The 20933-nt window shown below is 39.8% G+C and overlaps 1 protein-coding gene across 4 annotated transcripts in view; it reads left to right on the forward strand.

The window, feature by feature from the left end:
- Rps6kc1 (ribosomal protein S6 kinase C1) overlaps positions 1–20933 on the forward strand; it is a 174312-nt gene that overhangs the window by 144050 nt on the left and 9329 nt on the right. For 3 of the 4 annotated variants that reach the window (XM_023710212.1, XM_023710208.1, XM_023710209.1), the window contains 4 exons: positions 1168–2763; positions 3035–3124; positions 19413–19495; positions 20524–20619. In XM_023710212.1, the coding sequence (XP_023565980.1) occupies positions 1168–2763; positions 3035–3124; positions 19413–19495; positions 20524–20619 (1865 nt within the window). The remainder of the gene's footprint in view (positions 1–1167; positions 2764–3034; positions 3125–19412; positions 19496–20523; positions 20620–20933) is intronic. The other variant, XM_023710210.1, reaches the window with a different exon arrangement.

The raw sequence follows: 20933 nt of genomic DNA on the forward strand, positions 1-20933 counted from the left end.
GGTCTGGGGGCTCCCGGAACTCGGCAGAAAATCCTACTCGGCGGGCGGGGTGGGGGAGGCACTGCGGAGTGGTGGGGGGCGGCCCGAGGGGCTGGAAGAGGGTCCGGCCCACGCTGCGCCTGGGCTGGGACTCTGTTTTTGCTTTTTGAGGCAGGTTCTCACAATGTATTTCAGGCTGGCCTCAAAACCACAGTGATCTTTCTGTCTCAGCCTCTCAGGTTCTGGGATTACAGATGTATGCCATTATACCTGGTGTTTGCACTTACTATTTTTGAGATTTATGGATCAAATTTACTTTTTCTTTTCATAGTTTTTTGATATATTTAACTTAAGAATGGTTTTAAAAATTTGCATGGAAGAACCAGTTCTTCGTTGCTGCCTTAAGGTATATCAAGTAACTGATATAAATAAACACCAGTGTACACTTACATTAGATACTCTGGACCTCAGAGAGCACTGATTTCTTGTACACCTGTTTTATGATGTTTTTAATGCATACAGTTGTCAGTGTTTGATTGTTACTAGTTTAGTTTAATAAGATATATATATCATAGCACAGAATTGTAGCAGCTTATCTCATTCATAGCTACCCAGTTAGTCATCCAGAGTCTTGCTTGTTTTATATAGTACTTGCTGGGTAGCAGGATCATCAGATAGGGAGCTAGGTCATTTATAAAGACATCGCAGGTACAGATGCCAAATTTCCCCTCTAATTCTCTAGTGGGCCTTTTCAAAATGGAATAATGTTTAGTTTTTTTCAACTGTACTTTGCAATTTTAAACAGCATTATATATTTCTGCTTGCTCTGTCATTACATTAGCAGATCAGAACATAATCTCCTATTTCTAAGATGAAGTAATATTGAAAGCAAGACTTTAGCTGAGATTTCATATTAATATTAGTTATAACTGATTTCCCTTCAAAAGAAAAATAGATTATTTTAAAACTGTTGATATCAGAAGATATGTTTGAAATCATACTTTACAGGTAATAGCAAAATTTTAAAATTAAATCACATTTTATTAAATATGTTTGCCCTGCAGCACATTTGATATTAATGAGTATCATTGACTTGAGTTTGATTGTTAGAATACCTGCTTTTTGTAGCTTAAGTGAACACCAATTTGGAGATCTTAATTTTCTTTTTTTTGTTATACTTGTTCACAGGTGGCAAGCTCTGGTCATATATCAGTAAATTTCTAAATAGAAGTCCTGAGGAAAGCTTTGATACTAAGGAAATGAAAAAATCCACACTTGCTCAGGTTTACCTGCAGCAGCCAGCTTCTAGTCCTCAGGACAGCAGCAGCTTTGAGTCCAGAGGAAGTGATGGGGGAGGCGTGCTCCGAGTTCTGCCTCTGAAGACCAGCCTCACTCTAAGTTCTCAAGAGGACAGCAATCAGGAAGACGATGGCCAGGACAGCTCTCCCAAATGGCCCGATTCTGGTTCAAGTTCAGAAGAAGAATGCACTACAAGTTATTTAACACTATGCAATGAATATGGTCAAGAAAAGATTGAACCAGGGACTTTGAATGAGGAGCCCTTTGTGAAGACTGAAGGGAAGGATGCTGATGCCAAAGTCCTCCAGAGCTTCCCGGCATGCCTTGGTGCAGACAGTGGTGGCTCCCGTGCACAGCTAAGAACTCCCGAGCTCAAGTTCTTCCCTGGAGATGAGGACCGAGAGACAGTTCCTTCTCCTAGAACATCCAATTCCCTTAGCAGATCTAAGAACAGTCCCATGGAACTTTTTAGAATAGATAGTAAGGACAGCACAAGTGAATTTCTGGGACTTGATTTTGGAGAAAAATTGTACAGTCTGAAATCAGAACCCTTGAAGCCATTCCTTGGTCTTCCAGATGGAGACTATACTTCCAGGAGTTTTAATGCCAGTGAGAGCAGAGTCAAGTTTACAGCTGTGGACACCATTAGCAGGGGGTCAGATGACTCAATCCCGGTTATTTCGTTTAAGGATGCAGCATCAGAAGACATCACTAGTACTGATGAAGGAAGGCCTGATCTGCTTGTAAATCTACCTGGTGAATTGGAGCTACCAAAAGAAGTTGCAGCTATGGGACCTATTAAGTTTACACAGACTTCCTTAGGCAAAGTAGAAAATAAGCTGCTGGAGGCCCCGGATGTGTTAGGCCTTGGGCTTAGTACTGAGCAATGCCAAGCCCCTGAAGAAGGCTCAGAGAACCTGAGCAGTCCCTCTAGACCCAGGGCCTGTAGTATACCTGAGACACACGATGCCCAGGAGGACCTGGGAGTGTTATTGGCTGCAGCTGTTGATCATAGCCATTCAGAAGACACGTGTTTGTCATGTAGCCCAGATCCAAAATTTGGACTACGTGGAGTAACTGAGTCAGGATTAAGTGCAAACAACACAGAAGAAAGCTTATTTCATATTTCTAGTCCACTCTCAGGTGCTAATGGATGTAATGCAAACACAGAAACTTTCAAAACTGAAGAAGTGTTGCTGTTTACAGATCAGGCCGATGACTTGGTGAAAGAGGAACCTACTTCTTTATTCCAAAGAAACTCAGAGATAAAGGGCAAGAGTGGGTTAGCGTGGGAAGAAGACAAGGAAATCCATCAGATTTTTGAGGACCTTGATAAAAAATTAGCACTAAACTCCAGGTTTTATATCCCAGAGGGCTGCATTCAAAGATGGGCAGCTGAAATGGTGGTAGCCCTTGATGCTTTACATAGAGAGGGAATTGTGTGCCGCGATTTGAACCCAAACAACATCTTATTGAATGATAGAGGTCAGGAACTTTTGCAAATGCATTTCTTTTTATTCGCTGTTGCTTCCAATTAACTGAGTAGGCGTTTTATCTTGTAATTAGTATCTTCATTTCCTGTCTAGAGCTTCATTATCAGTGCGGCAAATTCACCCCCAGTAATAGCTTCTAGTACTTAATGATGCCATTATTCTTAATGATACTGTTTTTAGCTACAAAAGGAGTAATTACAGTTCACTTCTGCAGAAAATGGAAGAGAAAAATGTTTTGATTTCTCCTGTCGTTTTGTTTTTAGGACACATTCAGCTAACGTATTTTAGCAGGTGGAGTGAGGTTGAAGATTCCTGTGACAGCGATGCCATAGAGAGACTGTACTGTGCCCCAGGTTAGAGCGATCTCCTAAATGATTCACTTTTTCAAGTGGCTCAGCAGCTCTTGTTTCTTTATAGAAGTTATGTATTTCACTAGCAGCCCTCATATGTGTTGGATTTGGTTGTCTCTTTTCTTATCTTTGTGGAAAGAAAATTACAGGATAAAACATCACATAATCCCCAGATGCGTGTTTATATGTACATATACGTGTATACACATCTATTGTTCTTGTTAAGAGTTTGTATTTCCCCTGTAGTAGATTCTTAAATGTGCCTTAGCCTAGTGTTTAGAAGAGCCTTTTCATATGCTGAATGTCTTTACGTGGATGATTTTTACAACTTGTGAGAAGTGGCAGTTAAGAATAAAATTTGTGAGGCTAAACATGGATGAAAGTGCAGTGTTAACAGTGCCATAATATTTCAGTGATGAGCCAAGCTGGCATTTCAGAATATATTTTAAAGAGTTCTTTCTGTATTTGAGGTAATTAGGAGATAGGTCCTTGTTTTAAAAAGTAGCCTGTTTAGTCAGTATATGACACAACAGGCTTCCCTTGTCATTACTGTAGTGTGTTGGCGTTTTTAAAATTAGAGATTTATTGTTGTGAACATTTGGTCCTAGGTTGACAGTTTCAAATAGCTTGAGTGTATGACCTGGGTTTGAGTTATGGTACGTTCTATTATGAGTATAGATTGTGATCTATTTGAATTGAAAGTTTGTTCACTTTTTGCCCAGTGTTTAGCTTCTTTGAATGACCAGAGTCCCTCCATTCGTCATCCCTGACCTTTAAAGGAGTTTTAAGTTAATTATGTTAACACAAGTACTCCTACAAATTTTTCTCAAGTAGATAACATGGTGCCATTTTGAAACCTCAGTATGATACAGTTAATATGAGAACAAAAAAGTTCGTAGCGGAATCCCTTTTTATAGTTTTCTGACTCTTAGTCTTACAGACCCCCCACTTTATAATTTGATAAAAAAATAAATTTTATGTACTGATCAACATACGTAAGAGTATTTTTTAAGTATAAAAATTTGGAGGTTTTAGATCTGAATTAAATTTGAGAGTTCTTTTGTGCAGAACTTGTTACATTCTAAAGTGTAGTATAAAATGTGGGACAAAGCCCAACATCTGTGGGATATTATAACGGACTACTTCCTGTTCTTATTGTTACTTTTATATTGAAAACTGTAGTTAGTATTTTTTTTTTTTATTATTTAAGAGAGAGAGAGAGAGAGAGAGAGAGAGAGAGAGAGAGAGAGAGAGAGGTGTGTGTGGCCAGCTCAGCCCACCAGGGGGCAGGGCTGGCTGGCATGTGGTGCTGGGGGATTGAACCGCGGTCCCTGTGCTTTGCTAAGCTTGTTCTAAGTAGGTGCTTTAGACCACTGAGCCATCTCTCCAGCCCTGTAATTAGTATTTTGACATTCTAGCAGATTATTTTTCTTTAGTGTTCAGTAGAATTTTGTTTACTATTCAGAGTTCCTGGCATCCTGAGCTGTAGTGCATGTAGAATAAAACAACATTACCCTCATCTTCTGGTGCATACTTTTAGTTTTGTGTACTGAACATTGAATTTCAAGTTCGCAGTCATGATTCTCATAGTGTACCAGCAGGTGGCAGTGTGCCATTAATAGATTTTTTTTTCCCCCTTTTCTGTCCTTTCAGGTTGTCCTTCAGTAGCATTTAGGAAAGAAAGAAAAAAAAATCACAAAAAATAAAAACCTGGAGTCTAAAGAGGGGCTTTGTTGTAACTATTTGCATAAGAATTGTCTCTTGAAGCTCTGTGAGTTTCGTAAGTGTTCTAATGTCATGGAAAGTTTTGCCTGTCCATGGGCGTCTTAACTTAGCAACAAGGTGAAATAAAACCAGTCATGGCCTTAACAGAAAAATAATGCCAATATTCTGATTTAGATGATCTCAACCCTGGGGGTGGTCAGCGAACTTAGTCAGGTCTGCTGTGCTCTTTGCTTTTGCTTAAAATACTAGGAGATTTGGACCAAAAATTTGTAACGTACAGTTTTTATGAGACCAAATAGCAGTAGTACTCATAAAAACTGTAGGTAGGCATTCCCCCTATTTCAGTGTTTAAATGTAATCTTGGCACTCTGGGAAACTGAGGCACGAGGATCAAAAGTTTGAGTCTAACTCAGACAATTTGAGTGACTTTGTGAGACCTTGTTTCAAAAAAATTTTTTTTTTTTCTTTTTAAAGCCTGGGGATGTTCCTCACTGTGCAGGCCCGTGTTCAATGCCCAGTACTACAAAATAGAAAAGTAAAAATTTAAAAATTAATAAGTAGTTGGGTACTTAATTCTCTTCTGATATATCTTTAGAAACAGCAGGGGGTGAACTAATTCCCCTCCCAAGCCCTCCTCCCCTCCGCCTAACCAAGCCTAACCTTAGTATTATTGAAAAGTAACTCTAAAGCATGTTAAACAGCTCATGTTTGGTTAGAAAGTAAAGTTATCATAAGATTCTGATGAGAGCCGTTCACTTCTGTTTGAACAGTGCACAGTCTCTACCCCCCAGTCCTCCCTCCTGGGAATCCTTATCACATATTTGTCCTAAAAACATTACCCACCTGCCCTGTACTTTATAGTATCAGCAGCATATCTCTTTATCTTGTGGGCAGTGTGCCTTTATATTTGGAGAAAAATTTCCAGTAACAGATTCGATTTACACGGACAGAGACTTGAGCAAATGCCAAGCTAGCAGGGGGGCCATTATTCTGCTCTATAAATAAGTTTAAAACAGAAAAAACCACACACAGAAACCTGTGAATCAACATGTTTTGCTCTAATTGAGGGGAAGAGCAAGATAGATAAGTTTTGAAAAGCAAATGATCACCTTCTGTTATTTAAGAATAGTTTCTACCAACTTTGTGTTAGACTTAGTATTTTCTTAGATTTTAAAACATCCTAGTCAGTTCAACAGCACGTATGGCCAAGGAAGTTCACAAGTTTCTGCAGCAAACCTAAGACGTTTTTTTAAAAGTTGCCTCTTTAAATGTGAAAACAAATCCAGAAAGAAAAAGACAAAAGCCATGGAGCTGTCTCTGTCTACATCTGTGGAAAAGCCAGGACGTAAATGCCTGCAGCTGCAGACCCATCCAGCGGGCTTGAGAATATGAATTCGCTGATCAAACCCAGCCCTGCTTTTAAAGGAGAACCCATTCCCTTTAGGTCCACTTTGTGTCCTCAGATGATCTAGGGTGTTTCTGTAGCAAGGCTTTATTTTAAGTGAACATCACTCATGGTAAATGGGTTCCTCTTGTGCTGCAGAATGGCGTTCAAGAAGAGAGAAAGCAAAGAAATAGTCCATAGAGCGGAGACAGATTGTGCAGCATGACAATAAAAACACACAGGGTCTAGTGGCTGAGTTAGGAGGCTCTTAGATAGTTTACTAGGAGACCTTTAGACAGGTTCCTTTTTCACTGTGAGAGATCGTAAAAACCCAGAGCAGATTAGTGTTGCTTTCCTTAGGACCTCCTCCTCATTACTCCTATTTTACTTCTAGTGAACCTCTCCCAGCCCCCCTCAGTCTGGCCAAAGGGTTGTATATGCTTTATCATTTGATAATGCAGAGTAAATTTTTGTTACAGCATTTTAAATATAAAGGAGAAAATAGTCAAGGCAATGATTACTTTTTCTTTGATAACCAGTACTTTTTTCTTAGCAATCTTAACTATGATTTTTTAAAAAGCAGCCAGAAAAATAACACTTTTATACTGTTAACCATATAGAGCACAAAAGACTATATTTGAAAGCTTAATATGAGATCTAACACAAGTGAGTAAAATTATGTTATTTTGCTAATACTTTATAAGCACTCGTTTCCCATTCTAGTCTTAAGCAAGTCGATATGGTACCTATTAGTGTCTTCAATTTTACTTTCTACCCAGTTACTAGAATCTTTTAATTTAAAAGCTTGAAATTTACATTACTTTTCCCTGAATACTTCTCAGACCGGAGAATTTCTAGGTGAGTGTGTGTAAATTGAAGCAGTCCATAATGCTTTTCACTGCAGCCCAATCTCCGCACTCCCAGATGTCAAATGACAGCTTTGCTTCCTCTGTTAGGCGATTTCACACTTGGAAACAGCTCACAGCTGACAGTGGAAAGAGAAACATAGAAAAACCATGCTGAAGAGTATCTGCAAAATTCAGTGTTAGAGCATGACATTTATTTACTGCCGTGGTTTGCTCTTCCAGCCTGACTATCAAATAATCCATGAATATATTTTTTGAGGGTAGTCTCTTCTGCCCTGCTCCATAAACATACTTTCCACTTGATTTCTTTCTTTTTAAGCGTGGTACTTCGTGTGATAGTTAGGTGTTTCATAATTAGAACTAGGACTCAGACCATGGATGCCTTAAAATGTCTCTAGACCTTCAGAAGTTTCAGATTTAGATGATTTAAATGGCATTGGGAGATAACAAACCTGGCTCTTTGTCCCAGAACAAGCCTTAACTCACTGGATGGTGTTAGACAAGTTACTGAAGACTTGATAGGCCTCAGCTTAACAGTAGTAAAATGAAGAAGTATAAATAAAATCACCAGTGTCAGTTCACTCTTTTTACACAAAATGTAATCAAAATTCAAGTTTATCTTAGTTAAGGCAAAACATTTTCTCCCAAGGATAAGTATTGATTTTTCAACTAATATTAGTACGGTTGAAAGAATTCTTTGATTTAAAGAAACTTTTAGATGTGTATTTTTATTCATGTGTGGAGTTTGTACATAATGCATATCTTCTAGAAATGAGGGATTTATGGAAAATATTTTCATTTACAGGAAGATGTTTATTTGTTTTTGAATGCAGTAAAAGTTGGATGCCAACATTCTCAATAAACATGGTTATTTAAAGAAGAAAGGATTATTTTTTATAAGAAATTGTGAGTTCTAATTTCAACAAAGGAGGAATCTAATTTCAGGAATGTGAAGTTGATTGGGAAAGCAAATAATATCTATGTTTTTAAATAATGATATATTCAGAGATGTCTTTAATCTTAGTGTATTTTTTTTCTCTAAAGGAGAAAGAAAAAGGTAAGAGGAAGTTGTACAAATAATTGTAAAAGAATATAATATTCATAATAATGATACATAATGTTTCAAACATTATCTCTTTGATTTACATTTATTTATTTATTTATTTTTTGTGGTACCAGGGATTGAACTCAGGACCTTGCACTTGCTAGGCAGGCGCTTATGCCACTGAGCTATCTCCCTGGCTCTTTGATTTACTTTTAAGCAGACTTTGATAGTAGCTCTCATATATAGGAGATATTTTAACAGTTTTTTCTTGAATGATTAGCAAGTATGTTTAATCATTTGCTTTTGGTTCTTATTGTCATTAAAAGTCTGTTTCATCTAAAGATGAACCAATAGATTGTCAGATTTGCTATAAAATAGTAGAAATTTTGTATTGAGGAACTTCTCTGATGTGTTTCTCCGCTTCGGCTGACAAAGCTTCTGAGAAGTGCAGACTATAAGCCAAAAGGGCTCCAAAGCTACACAAGTCTGACTTCAATGTGGCAAGACCCCTCTGAGGCAAAGGAAGCGCAGAGTGTTTCTAGGAGAACTTGAGACTGTATCCCAGGGCTCCACCTTAGACGGGCTGTATTCTGGAGTCCTCACACATTCTGGCTGTTGGCCATTCACCTTTGCATCTGGGTTAGGATGGCTTTATACTGAAGCAGACCAGTTCTGAATTCCTACTTTCTGTGTCAGGTCAGCATGTGATTTGTTTCTGGTGGTGAAAATAAGATAGGATAACGGCAAAGCGTTCAGTCCCTGTTATTTGCCATCATAGCAAATGATGCAGTAGCCCATCCCCAAAGAAGACATTCTTGAGCTATTAGAACTAGAAAATTCCCAAGGTTGGTGAGTTGATAATGTTTTCACATACACCGGTGAAATACAGTGTCTCTGAGATTTCCTGATGCTTCCTGATAGTATTGGTGGAGGAAAGCTGTGGTAGCTTTCTGTCATAACAGAGACCTGAGATGGTCAGTGTGTGAAGAGAAAGGTTTATTTGGACTTGCTCTTGGAGCTTCCCATACATGACTCGTTGGTCCTGTTGCTTTGGTAAGCAGCTCATCCCAGTGCGGTGGGGTAGCTATTAGAGCAAAGACCCCTTTGAGGCCACGCCCCACGGACCTAGAGACCTTTGACTGGGCTCTGCCTCCTAAAGGTGCCATTGCCTCTCAATATTGCCATGCTGGGGACTGAGCCCTTAGGGGGCTGCTCACATTCGAACTACAGCAGGGGCTCACCTCAGCACTTAACTTGTCAAAGGGAGGTTAACTTTAACCTTTTATTTATTCCAACTCTTTTGCTTTATGTTCTGATGCAGATTCATGTTCAGGAGAATATGAGAGTAGAACCTACAGTTTTAAGTAATAGCTGCAGAGTAATGCTTCTTATTTCTGATATCTGAATTGAATTTTGGCAACTTTAATTGGCCTCACCACTGTTATTTTAAAGCAGAAAGAAGAAAGCGAGAAAACTCTTTTTGCCCCTGATATTTAGCACAGGTGATGTGGTGCTGAGCCTTAAACATTATTTTCTGCTGCAGTGGGGTCACTACTTTGATCAAATTATCCACTTTTATATCCCCTAAAATCTTGTTGACTTGAATCTCTGTGATGTAACCAGGCTTACTCCTTCTGAGCAGTTCTTCACAAGTATTTTCTTGCAATAAATATTTGAAAATGCTATTTTAAAAAATTAATGATGATAAAGCAAATAGGATTCTTAAAGCTCCTTTTATAGCAGTGCATGCTGCTGTCTGCCTGCCGAGCACAGCTACAGAGCAGAAGAGAGAAAACGGAGCCTGTCGCTCTCACAATTTTCAGTTAGCCTTTTTCTCATCAATCAGCTGTAATGGCTCTGGTAGGGTAGCACTGTGACACCCGATGGCTGTTCAGAATGGAGTTGTTGTGATATGATCAATGGAAAATGGAGCATGCTGTTAGTTTTTTTTTTTTTTTTTTCCCTCCTAGAAATGCAGGATGAGGATGTAAGCAAGACTGTATAGAGCTCAGAATTATAATTATAATCAGTCAACCCTAAGTTGTATGGTAGTTAGCTGTTTCTTATTTTATCTCATGAAACGGAATTGTATTGACACCCATAACTCCCTTGAACAAGTAATTCTTGGCCCCAGAGTGCTGAATCCAGTAAAATCAAGGAGTTCTGACCCAAGTTGTGCAGATTAATCGCAGGGAAGCTCAGAACATGGTTGCCAGGTCACCACGACAACAAGAGATTCAGAGCTGGGCAGTGAGGGAAAAGCAGAACGAGGTGCTTCGCCAGCCTCGCCTGAACTAGCGCGGTGGGGTCGGTACTCATGTCTGGTTCCCCACAATCTGGAGGCCCTAGGGGTGCAGGTAATTGAATTACCTGAAAACCAGCTGAATTAATAATGAGGCGGCAGGATGAGCCACAGAAGCAGACGTCCAGGAGGTGTGGCTGGAGGGGAACAGGAAGGTGTGGAAAGTGCCTGGCTCTGCCGCTCAGCTGCTCTGGACGGATGCTAACCTGTTAGAGTGATGGGATTCGGGGACTTGCAAATAGTTCACCCAGTGTGCTGAATAAGCACACGTGTATGCTGGCGGACTTTGTCAAGCACAGACTGGGTTGGGATGGCTCACATTTTCTGAAATAATGTAGATAAGAAGAAAGGAGCATGCGTCCCATTCCAACGGCTGGGCTAGGAAGTAGAAATTCTAGGCTCTAGTTTGTCCTTACCCTGAGAATTAAGATCTGCCTTAGAGAGGTCATGATACCTTAGATAAACAAGTTGCGTCTGTTTAAACTAACTCATTCCCAGGACGGGGTCCCTGTGAATAGCTGTGTGCCTGCAGACTTTTAACTTTAAACTGATAAACATTAACAGTTTACTTCATAGATATCAGAGGAACAATGCAAACCTGAAATTAAATAAAAGTTTAAGAGCGGGGCGTGTGGCTTAGTGGTAGAGCACTTTTCTAGCAAGCAAAAGGCTGTCGGTGCCCTGGGCACTATAGAAACAAAGCCAAAAAACAAAACAGCAAAAACTGAAAGAAATTTTATTCTCATAATTGATAGAGCTTTTAGCTTTGGTTTTAATTGTAATATTTTGTCTTGTTTATAGAGATTTGAAAAATGTATATTTAGATAAAAAATAGTACCCTGGAGAAAGCGAGGTAGTGTAGTTGTCCTATAATGCATTTATATGAGTATATTTATATTTTGGATTCTGCTTAAAAGTATTTCTAAGTGACACTAATGATCTTACCAGAGCCCCAGCCAGGTATCATAGCTGGCTTACAGATTTGTAGCACATTTCAGGGAATTGGAGTCTTTATACTCAGCTTGGGCCAAGGGAACATTTGGGTTGTCTCTGATCCTGTCTTCTTCCTGCCTTTAGCCTCCCTGCTCTGACCCTGGTAGTAGCAGAGGCAGAGGGGGAACAGAGGGGGTGGAGAGGATGCTGGCATCCCTTCCTGCCCACTCCTGGAGCTCAGGTCTTGCCTCGGATCCTGCAGGCAGCATCCAGCTGACCCCTGGTCTTGCCCTCCTCTGTCAGTGCTTAGATAACATTTAAGCCTGTGAAAGTGCAGGGGCCTTGATGTTGGTCCACGTGCTCCAGGAGACTTAAAGGAGACAAATGCGAGGAGGCCTTTGTAGGTCCTTTGAATGCCTTGAAACGGTGTTGTGAAGGGCAAGATTGCTGTATTTATTGAGCAAACATTTATTAAATGCCTCCTGTGTGTCCCAGGAGCCTGAAACAAAAGACACAATTGGTATAATACTGATAGTTACTTTTGAAGTTTTATATCAAAAAGACATTACCCAAATAGCAGATATTTCCAATTAGTTAACTAGGATATTAATAGACTTTTATAGGTGAATAGTTATATTTATAGAATGATATTTTACTGAGCTAATAAAAGACATGCTTAACTGTCCCTCTTCCCACAGTTCAGTTCCACATATTGTTGGACACAAACACGCTTTCTTCTGTGTTTCTTTCTCTTTGCTCTTTAGTCATCAGCTGTAGCGGAAGACTAATGCTCAGCCCCTGCATAGAAAATCTTTATACACAGCAAGAGCTAGTGAGGGAAATTGACTAGGATTTTGTAATTCTAGTCCCTTTCAATTAGCAACAGATGCTGCAGGGAAAGATCGTCTGTGTCGGAACACAGTCCTAATGTTTCCGAGCTCCGGCTGACAGGGGATGCTCATAGCAGAGAAAGATGTTCTTTTCCTTGGTCCAGGTGTGTGGCTAATGACAGATCAGATTTTTTAAAAACTGTCTTTTTTTGTCCTGAGTCCACTAATGAAGTCTGGTTTTTCTTGACCAGTTGTAACAGCATCTTAAGTGTTCTTGAACACTTAAAGAATTTATGGAACATTTGGAGACTGCCGCTTTCTTTTCATTAGATAAAGTATACATGATGAGTAACTTGAAGGCTGAGAACTCACCTTTATGTGCATACTTTCTTATTCACCAGAGACTTCTCTTTGATAAAAGATAATATTTTTCATTACTTTCTGTGTCTTCTCCAAAACTGTTTGGAATCCTTAAATTCAGATTTTTTGGTGCTAGGAATCAAAGCTAGGGCCTCCTGGTTGCCAGACAGGAGCTGCGCCACTGAGCTACTTCCCAGCCAATTCAGACATTTAAAGTCTAATTTTTTTTTTATTAGTTTACACAAAAAAAAAATTCCATGACATTAAAAACCTGTATTTATCTCTCTGTCATGGAAAGTATACTTATTACTATTAACTTATCATTTGAATGGATAGGCCTGTGGCTATAAAATTGATTATCATTTTGATATTTGGATAAAATGTTATATTATTTATGCAATAAATTGTTCTAGTATCTAAGCCTTGGCTTAATTGGAGTGTTACTTAAATACAGTATTTGTGGAAACTGCTATGTTTACATTGAGTTTTATTATAACTTGAGAGTAAACAAATGAGACTTCTAAGATTCAGTTTGTTTAAAAATGTGTAGTTAATCAAAACAGTTTAAGAGAAATATTTAATTATTCTAAATAAGAATTTTTGTGTTTGTGAAATTCTCTTGAAATGAAGTTCCTAACCAAGCTGTTTCCTACCGTATCCCAGAAGGACGCAGCCCACACCGTGGGGAGGATACAGATTATCTCTGGAACGCATTTTAGCAGTAACGTCTTCTAAAAGAAAAGCACATTCTGAATTTGGGATGTTTCAAGACCATAATTATTTAAAATAGATGATTCGTTTTATAAAACTTTATAAAAAGACTGGTTTTCATTTAAAGCTTGAGGTTCACCTGCATTTTTCAGTTTTCTTGATTTTTCAAATGTTGTTTCCAACAAATTTTTAGCCCTGCTTTGATTTTTATTTTTGAGCCACATCTTTGATAAATTCACGCAGCTAAAGCCACATCATCTTAAAAGGCTGGGTCTGACTTGAGGATTCCAGGCCCACGATGCCTCTGGTGTCTCTCAGACCTTGTCCAGGCTCCTCGCACACCGAGCTGCTTCTGTGCCCGCTCCCCACGCGAGCTGAGCCCTGCTTCAAGCTGTTTCTGTAGATCCCTCCTTGCTTTTCAGGTGCTGGCTGATTGTAGTTACCTTTTGGCATCCAGGTTAAACACTGTCACTTCTTACTGTCTGAGGGAAACTTGGAAGGCTCTTGACTACCTTGTGGCCTGTGAAACTCTCTCATGCTGTGTTTTCGTGAGCCCTTTGGCAACATGGGTGGCCAAGCCTGCGTTTTTTTTCTGAAACATACCCTGGCTTACTGAAGAGTGTTCTATGAGGTGTTTAACACGAGTCAGTCAAAGATAGGCAAAGCACACTTCATGTTCTGATATCGTTGTTGTTACATTTGAACATATTTATTCACCTGTGAAATATGGTTGTTTGAATCATTAGTAGGAATCATAAGATTCCTTAGTATAGTTAGAGTGTCAGAATGGAGTGCACTACAGTGAAATTCTGTTACTTTTACTAAACTGTAAATGTTTGATGACACCCCTCAATTTTTTTTTTTTGAACAAGTTGAAATCTATCTAGGAGATGCTTCTGTGTCCCCATTATATTAAAAGATGGTGACAATGAGATTTGGTGACATTGCTACATTTCACTTGCCCCCAGGTTTTCCGCTCTTAGGGAAGGGCTGCCTGTGGACAAGACGGAGCAGGAAAGACTCACACCTGCTCACTGCTCATGTTCGCATAATAGCGCTCTTTGGGCACCTTGAATTAATGGAGGGAGAAGAAGTGAGAAAGGCTCATGAGTGCATTTGAAAACCCTTCTCAGGATGATAGAATTAAGGCTACACAGGTAGAAAGACATCTGGCTGCCCTCATTTCAGTGAGGCTGAGTGACATCCCCAGCCGCACTCACAGCAGCAGAGCGATCTCCTGCCATTGCGCCACTTTGACGCATGGAAGATGAGGCTAGGCAAAGCACAAAACAGCTTAAGAGAAATATTTAATTATTCTGAATAAGAATTTTTGTGTTTGTGAAATTCTCTTGAAATGAAGTTCCTAACTGTTCTGTGTTTGCTGCTGTATCCCAGAAGATGTTCTGGACTTCTTGGACATCAACATTCTTGGACATCATCTCTTCTTGAGTTTTGCGGGGAGAAACCTGAGAAAATTGAGACGCTGGTCAATTTTTCCCAGATCTCTTTGCTTAATACTTCTAAGATTGCTGCATTTGTGGGAAACAGGGGTACTACTGTACTCCACCTGCAAGTTGCAAGTGTAGTAATTTGGGGAGGGTGATACTTAACACCTTCTGCTCAATAGGAAAAATACTTTGAGCATCGATAAGGCAGTAGTAGAATGTATGCATTAAAGTGCTGACAGCCTCACAGATTTAGTTGGTATGTCTGTACTAACATTAGATGTATGCTTGGGTGTCTGCAGGAACTGCCCTGTAGCACTAAGTGCTCTTGGTGTGTGCTTGAGGTTTTTTATATTGATTTGTAAATAAGCAAGTTTAGAACAGAAGCCACCCCATCTCAGACTTCATTTTAGCAGCATAATTGCAGCGTATATGCTAATGCTTTTTGCCTGGAATTATTACTCCTTAAGGATGGTAAAAGGATAGCCAAAGTCATTCATTCTGAGAATTAAAAAACAATTTTTCCCCGTTTTAAAATCAATAAAGAAGAAATTCTGTAGGGGCTTCCTTTCATTTGTTCTGATATTCAAGCTGCCTAGTTCTTAGTAGGTTTTTCTTTGTATTTCCTTCTTTATATCTCCCCCAAGTGCAAAATCCTCAGTAGTAACTTTAGAGTCACCTATGAAAATCAGGGCCCACGGTTATGGTGTCAGTTTCACATTAATGAGTGAGTCTGGTAATACAAGGTCATTTTGAAGAGTTTTAAGCTGCACTATTAAGGGAGCATATTTAAAACATATTTGGTGTCTTTTGTTTTTATGTCCCAGTGAAAAACAGTTACATTTTTACAGTTGTCAGCCTCTTTTCTGGCCCATTTGGATTAGACATGACTCAGCCTACCTATCTTGAGGCTTCTGGAAGCAGTTTCTCTTGGCCCAACAAGCTCCTTAGGCCTAGGAGCCATTAGAAAGCTGAACTGATTGCATATGGGAGGAAGGAAGGCAGAGGGGAGAGGAAAAGAAGTGGGCTGCTGGTGGAAGAAGGAGTGGTGATCAAGGGGGGCAGAGGGCAGTTGGGGACAGAGGGCAGCAGCCTGTGGCTGACTGGGCCGGCATACAGTCTGGCAGTGGGTGGGAACTTCGGGCCCATGGGTGGACTGGGAGCTACATGTAAAGTCCTGTGTTGGTCACCTCTGCCTGCTCAGGAGCCCTGTTGAAAGTTACTAGAGTCTTAAGAGCAGCGGAAAGCCGTGAACTTAGATGAGTTGAACAGGTCTGCAGAAAACCACAGAGGACCCTACCTCGCTCATCTCTGAAGAACCCTCACATTTTCCCACCCAGCTGTTCTGACTGCCGAGGTGACATGAAATGGGCATTCCAGGGGCTAGCAACTGGGATTGGAGGTTTCTGTGAAGTCTTTTTATCTTGTGAATTCATGCAAATTTTACATTGTATTCCATAAATGGTCTGTTTCTTTTTAATAATAAAACAGTATCTTACTTCCTCCTGGACATACAAATATCTCTGAGGCTCAGGAAGACACACTGTTTGCAAACTGGCTTCAAGAGCATCCCCCCAACTCTACACACTCACACTCTGCATTAGGGTACACAGTCCTGGGAGGAGTCGCGGGAGCACAGGCATAACTTCACTCTTGATGACCAAGGCTATGGTGGTGATGGCACCTGAGCTGTTGCCAAACTTGAAAGGCACTTTTGTAGATTGTGTTACTATTAATTACACAGATCCATTCAGCCACCTTTGCTCAGTTCTAACAAGGAATTTCAGTATGAATAGAGACTTGGGGGGTGAGGTTCCAGGCCTCCCTGGGACATTTGATCCCTAGAGCCATTTTCTTAAGGTTCCCATTTGTCTTGATCGGATAGCCCACTCTTCTGTGGGCACATAACGCTATTCCCTCTCCGAAAGTTACCCTGCTCACATGTGTTCTTTGCCGACTTGCTTGGATGTTTTAAAGAATTCACAAAAAATGTTACATAGTTCCTGACCTGTGGCAACCAGCCAGTGAATGTTGGCTGCTAGTTTACGGTGGCAACCATGACTGTTGTCATCGCTGTAAAGTGAGTATACTTGCCACATGAGGCTTCTTGGTGGTACCAAGGTACCTGATCGTTCACTTGGATCTTGAGTTGTAAACAGGTGAAACCTTTATAAAACTAAGAGATACACATGACTTGCTTGATGATTAAAGAAAGTGGAATACTGAAATTCTTGAGTAAAATGATCAAATCATTAACAATGCTAGTGGGAAAACTGACTTCAGGATCACAGTGTTTAACAGTATGGCCAACAGTATGGAGGACTATGCCAGGATCAAACCTAGTCCATGCTGCTTGGTATATGTGGGTTGGATGAATCCCATGGCTTGAGACCTCAGGATGGGGGTGGACTATATACACATGCTGGATTAAGCAAGACATTTGAGTGCTACCAAATGGTCATTTAGAATCCATGTAAGAATTCTGAACAGGGAAATAAAGTCTACTGCTTGGTTTAGACTGTAAGAAAATATGCAAGCCGTTTTTGTTCATTGACTGGTCTAAATTTCCTTTTTACTTTCCTAGTTTCTAAGAACATACACCCTTTCTCAGCTTTCTGAGCACACATTTCCAGGCACTTTGGGAGGGGAGGTGGGGAAGTGGGCTGTGAATCTGGGTCTGGGAAAGGTGGCATTTTGCGAAGGAGACCCGAGGAAGTTGGCTGCCTGAAGTGCCATGGTAGGGGCTTCGTAAGTATTAAAGGTCATGGGATGTAGAGCTAAGTGTGACCTAGGGTGTAACACATGTACAGTGTAACACGGTAGGATTTAATGGAGGAGGTCAGGTAAATTTCTTAAGACTCAACCCAGATCTCTTGGTTCCAAGTCCATAGTTCTTTCTAATATGTAAGACTTTAAATTTGTGGAGAAAACTATATAGGCGAACACTCTTAGGGAAGATGTTGCCTACACATCTTTGTCTTTCCTGTGTCAAAGTCTTTATGTCTCTCTACCTGTCAAAGTCACATTATCTTGCTGTACTTTAATTGTACTACATAGATACTTACGTACAATAAGTATAAACCATTCCAGAAGCAAATGCCTACATATTTTCTCACCAATCTTAAAAAGAATTTGTATTTTAAAAAATAGAATCCTGCTGTTTTATAACTTTCAGTGTGTGTGTGTGTGTGTGTGTGTGTGTGTGTGTGTGAGATGCTGGGGTTGAACCTAGAACCTTGCATATGCTAAGCAAGCACTCTACCACTGAATTACATCCTCAGCTATTTATAGTTTTGTTTAAAATAATATATATGAACAGGTATTTACATACTTGGGTTGTATATGAAGGCATCATTTAAAACGGCTCTGCAGTAGATTCCATCATTTAGATATGCTACAACATGCATGATTAAAGCTTTTCTTGCTGGGTAGCTAGTTAGCAGCTTTTAAAACAAGTACCTAAAGTGCAGGTGCTCCTAGGAAGATTGGGGTCCTTGGTTTTTCCAGACAGTTGGAGTTAGTTAGTATCTGTTCCTTACTACTGAGCTGAGGAAACTGCGGGAGGATGGCTGTGGAGCCCCGAGACAGGTGTATGGAGGAAGGGCTGCAGAAGTGGAGTAATTTCAGCATTTTACAGAAGAGTGGCTTTTATTCTGATTCTGTAGCCCACAGAAGCTGCTAGAAGACTTAAAGCTCCAGGCATCTTAAGAACTGCAGCTCTTGGTATGTGGTCATTGTGCTAAGCATTGGTGGAAAGGCTGGCACCCATGTCCACATACTGCTTTCCAAATTGTGGGCTCCCTGTTGCCAGATAATAAGACCTGTTGGCTTAGTTGAATGGAAGCGAAAGGGCAGATGTCAGCAAGGCCCAGAGACTGGTAGGATGCCCTAAGGAAAGGACAAGGGAACAGACATGGCTTCAGGCCGGCCGGCCTCAAACACAGGGAAATTAGTTGCTGATTTGTGAAAAAGCCTGCAAGGTGACATCGAAAAACTATTTCATTTCAGGAACTTGTGCTGGAGAGTGATAGGGTAACAACAGATAATTCGTAAATACAGTGCTCTGAAGATATTATTTTAGCCAGTAGTTTCAATGGTAGTTTAGAACAGTATTTCTCAGTTACAGAATGTGTGAGTTAGCATCTCCTATGTTCCTGTAGTCAAAAACCAGTTGCTTCTATGGGAAAGGGAAGATGAAACTGAAAACTAGGTCTTTGTGCTCCTGCTGTGTGTCAGTGAAAAGGAATTTCACTTCTCTGATTTCTAACCCTTCAGTAAAAGGATGTTTAGTGTCAGATGTTTCTTGAAGTTTCTCTTGAACATAGTTTTTATTTCTAAGCTTTGCCCTTAACGTTTGTGAGGTCGAATTGACTGTATTGCCTCGACCATGAAAGATTAAGCAAAATGCTGATCTTGTCCGTTTATGTAACTTTAAGAACAGCATCTTGAAGGTGTCCCTCTATCAACTAAAGCACAAATGTCTCAGTTTAATATATGACTGCATCAGAAAAAAAAAATGCAACCACAGTAGGTGACCAAAGGAGAAGTAACTTTCAGGAATTTTGAAAGCCCAGTAGTATTCAGTATCTGCTCTCTCAGCATTAACAAGGTCACCTTGCTAGTACATGTTAATTTTGAAAGTTTAATTGACCTTTGGAATTTTAATATCAACCTTTTTTGGTATGTTTAGAGGTTGGAGCAATCACAGAAGAAACGGAAGCCTGTGATTGGTGGAGCTTGGGTGCTGTCCTCTTTGAACTTCTCACTGGCAAGGTAAGCAGCGACCTGGACATTTAATAAATGTGTCCAGCTGCCACCTTGACTTCCAATCGAGAATGTTAGCTTTGTCTTTAGTGTTTAGGTCAGGGACTAAGTAAGAAAAGCTTTGATACAAAGAAAGAAGCAAAGATAAATGCAGACTTATCAAGATTCTAGATTTAAAATAAAAGTAGAGTTGTATTTGTTTGAATAAATCAGTGGTAAAATTCTGTTTTGTCAGTGTTACGTAGCCTTTATCTCTCCTTTATTTTCTATGCTTCAGCTTTGAGAGGGTCAGATCTGTAAGGTTTATAAAAAGAGTATATTAGAATTTTCTAGATGGTTTTAATATCTAAAACCAAGAGGGAATTCTAATTTTTAGAAAATCAGTGTCATTATTAAAGGTAACATTATCTTTTTTTCTCAAGACTGAATTTTTTTCTATAAGTTCTAGCTTAAGGACAGGATTTATAGTCTCTCTGATCAATAACTTTTAAGTATGATGTTTTATTTTAATAGACTTCAGTAGGCAGATTGCCTCGTGGGAAGAAAACAGAAGAAAGGAACAGTTATGGTTTTGCAGATGTCTGCCTTAAATATGTAAATACCGACCAGCCGAAGATTGTTGTGAAGTTCACAAATCACTTTACATATATTTAAACTGTAAAGTGTTAGATAGCTGTAAAGTGTTATCTCTAACATTCTAAACTTTGAAGGTGGTTTTTAAGAACATTAAAATGCTTCAGTGATTTCAAGTCCCTTTTGCTTTTGTGTATAATTGAAGCTTTTCCTTTAGGAGCCTCTGGTTTCCTAATGAAGGGGAGAGGACAGTTGCCTGTGATGTGATTGTGGGGATGGACTGCCTTTGTTTCAGTTAGTTTTGTAGTTTCACGGCCCTTGGCCTGCACTGCATAGATGGCTCTGCATTGATTACTCGCCCCTGCTGAAGGCGGGGCTTGACCTGACTACTGGTTGTTAACCCTGTGATACAGCAGTGTGTGACATTACCTTGGATAAGAAACGTATCTGATTGATTGTTTCAGACTTTGGTTGAATGCCACCCAGCAGGAATAAATACTCACACTACCTTGAACATGCCAGAAAGTATCTCCGAAGAGGCTCGCTCTCTCCTACAACAGGTAACTTAGTTGACCTTTATTGGCCAAGCTTTTCAGCCCACAGCCCCAAAGCCTTAAAGAAATTAGTTATGGGCAAGAAAGACCCATTTATAATTATATATTCAGAATTAATGCTGTGGTTTTTTAGCCCTCTGCTACTGTCAGTATTTTCTTGGGGGCCAGAAAATGTAGTTAAAACATGTTGGGATTAAACATGATTTTTTTTGGAAAAAATTGAAATTAATATTTGTCAATCCCATACATTTGTATAGGTGTGAGATTTGTGTATTGCTTTTAGCTTTCTGGGACTGCTCTGCTTTTGCTGTTGTATTTTA

Source organism: Octodon degus, unplaced genomic scaffold (genome assembly GCF_000260255.1).
Source record: "Octodon degus isolate 3935 unplaced genomic scaffold, OctDeg1.0 scaffold00017, whole genome shotgun sequence".
NCBI classification, from domain to species: domain Eukaryota; kingdom Metazoa; phylum Chordata; class Mammalia; order Rodentia; family Octodontidae; genus Octodon; species Octodon degus.